At 35.4% G+C, this 1,603-nt stretch overlaps 1 protein-coding gene across 1 annotated transcript in view; it reads right to left on the bottom strand.

Annotated features, from left to right (window-relative positions):
* Window positions 1-486: 486 nt before the first annotated feature.
* The window catches only part of LOC102212805 (junctional adhesion molecule C-like), a gene marked incomplete at its 5' end in the record, with an annotated part of 3,191 nt that continues 2,074 nt past the window's right edge, over window positions 487-1,603 (bottom strand). Inside the window, 4 exons of the mRNA XM_013907846.1 lie at window positions 487-698; window positions 1,013-1,070; window positions 1,160-1,247; window positions 1,405-1,589. Coding sequence (XP_013763300.1) covers window positions 651-698; window positions 1,013-1,070; window positions 1,160-1,247; window positions 1,405-1,589 — 379 coding nt within the window. The remainder of the gene's footprint in view (window positions 699-1,012; window positions 1,071-1,159; window positions 1,248-1,404; window positions 1,590-1,603) is intronic.

Raw genomic sequence — 1,603 nt, 5'->3', positions numbered from 1 at the left:
TGTAGGTCACATATAGCATGCTGTGTCAGGTCTTGGGATTGTGCTTGTAAATCTATCCAGCTGCTGATAACTGGCAGAGTTTATAATCTTGGCATTTATTTTCACATCAAATCTAGCGATGTCTGAATTCATGAAGCAGTTATTTTTGCTTTATGGTGTGTTCTACTTTTGTAATAATGTGTTGCAATGACAAGCATCAACCTCTGAAAGAGAAGTACGTGAAACGTCTATTCTGAAAAAATAAAGAGTTTATTTCAATTTGAAAAACTTGTTGCATAATGATGACCTCTGTAGCATTCACAGGGAACTGATCTTCAATATACAGAGCTGTTGTAGCTGCAGGTTTTTCTCTTTTGTTAACAAAAAACAAGCCGCAAGTGCTGTAAAATATTTTCTTCTAGATCAGCATCTTTTTGTTGGGAGAGAAGTTTTTACTGCATCTTTAACTTTTACAAACAAACGAATCTAAAAATACACCTCGGATAAGAACTTCTGTACTACACATAATCTGAACAGGTAACAGAAGGCCAAGAATAAGCTGTAAGTCTAGTCTAACGTTCTGCTGCTGACAAATAAACTTTACATAATTGGAGCTAAAAGTAAAAATATAAATCTGTATGCATCAGCATCACTCTCCACTGTGCTGTTTTTTACTTCCTGTTTCCATCAGCTGAGTCCTGTTTATGGTTTGACTGCATCTGTACAAAGTAACAGAGTTTCTGATTAGATCTTCTCAAAAATTAGATGGTGAACTTTTGCTTGAAGGTTGGCCTGATGTTTCCATCCAGCAAACTCAAAACAGATTGTCATGGATACAATCAGATTTCTTTATAAAATGTGGTCAAATGTTTTTACAGAAATTAACTTTTCTACTAAAAATCCATTTGTAATAAACTACTAAAATATTTACAATAGCATGGATAATGATAGTATATTAAACAGAGTAAGAGATTAGACAAGCTGTTTCAACAACATCAATTCAATTCTGACACTGTCTCTATCTCACTCTCACCTCCATTGTCTCCATAAGTTCATTTGATTCAGCTGTAGATCTCCAAGGTTTCTTCTTGCTAATAACAAATAATCACATTTTAAATGTAAAACTATTAAATTAGAAAGTCAAAGACCACTTCTGCAACAGAGCAATGTTTTATTTTACCTCATCCACAAATTCACAAGAAGCAGAGGAATCAGCATCAGGACCACCAAAGTTAATCTGATAATATTCTGTATTATTATTGATTTCCCTAAAAAGGAGATAGAAATTTGATGTGATTGAGAGAGAGCATACACTTTGTTTTTGAAAACCTGGAGAGGAATCTTATTTTCTTTGTAACTGTTTTTTTAGTAATGCATCAATGAAAATTGTTGCAATAAACAGACTTGTAAATGTAGAAAGAGCACCTGTCACAACAGTGAGATGATGGGAGGTGGAGCTGCGACGTCCTCTTGTGTTCTGGGCTTCACAGTAATAACTCCCACTGTGTTCAGGTCTGAAGTCAGTGATGATGAAGTTCTGTCCAGATGCTTTTGCTGAGTCATCATCCTCCTTGTACCAGGTGTAGTTAGCTGCTGGGTTAGCATCACTGCTACAGGTCAGAGT

Source organism: Pundamilia nyererei, unplaced genomic scaffold (genome assembly GCF_000239375.1).
Source record: "Pundamilia nyererei isolate P.nyererei 1_Seehausen unplaced genomic scaffold, PunNye1.0 scaffold00552, whole genome shotgun sequence".
Taxonomy (NCBI): domain Eukaryota; kingdom Metazoa; phylum Chordata; class Actinopteri; order Cichliformes; family Cichlidae; genus Pundamilia; species Pundamilia nyererei.
Note: the sequence above shows the minus strand (reverse complement) of the source record. Positions and strands in the feature narration are given on the sequence as shown.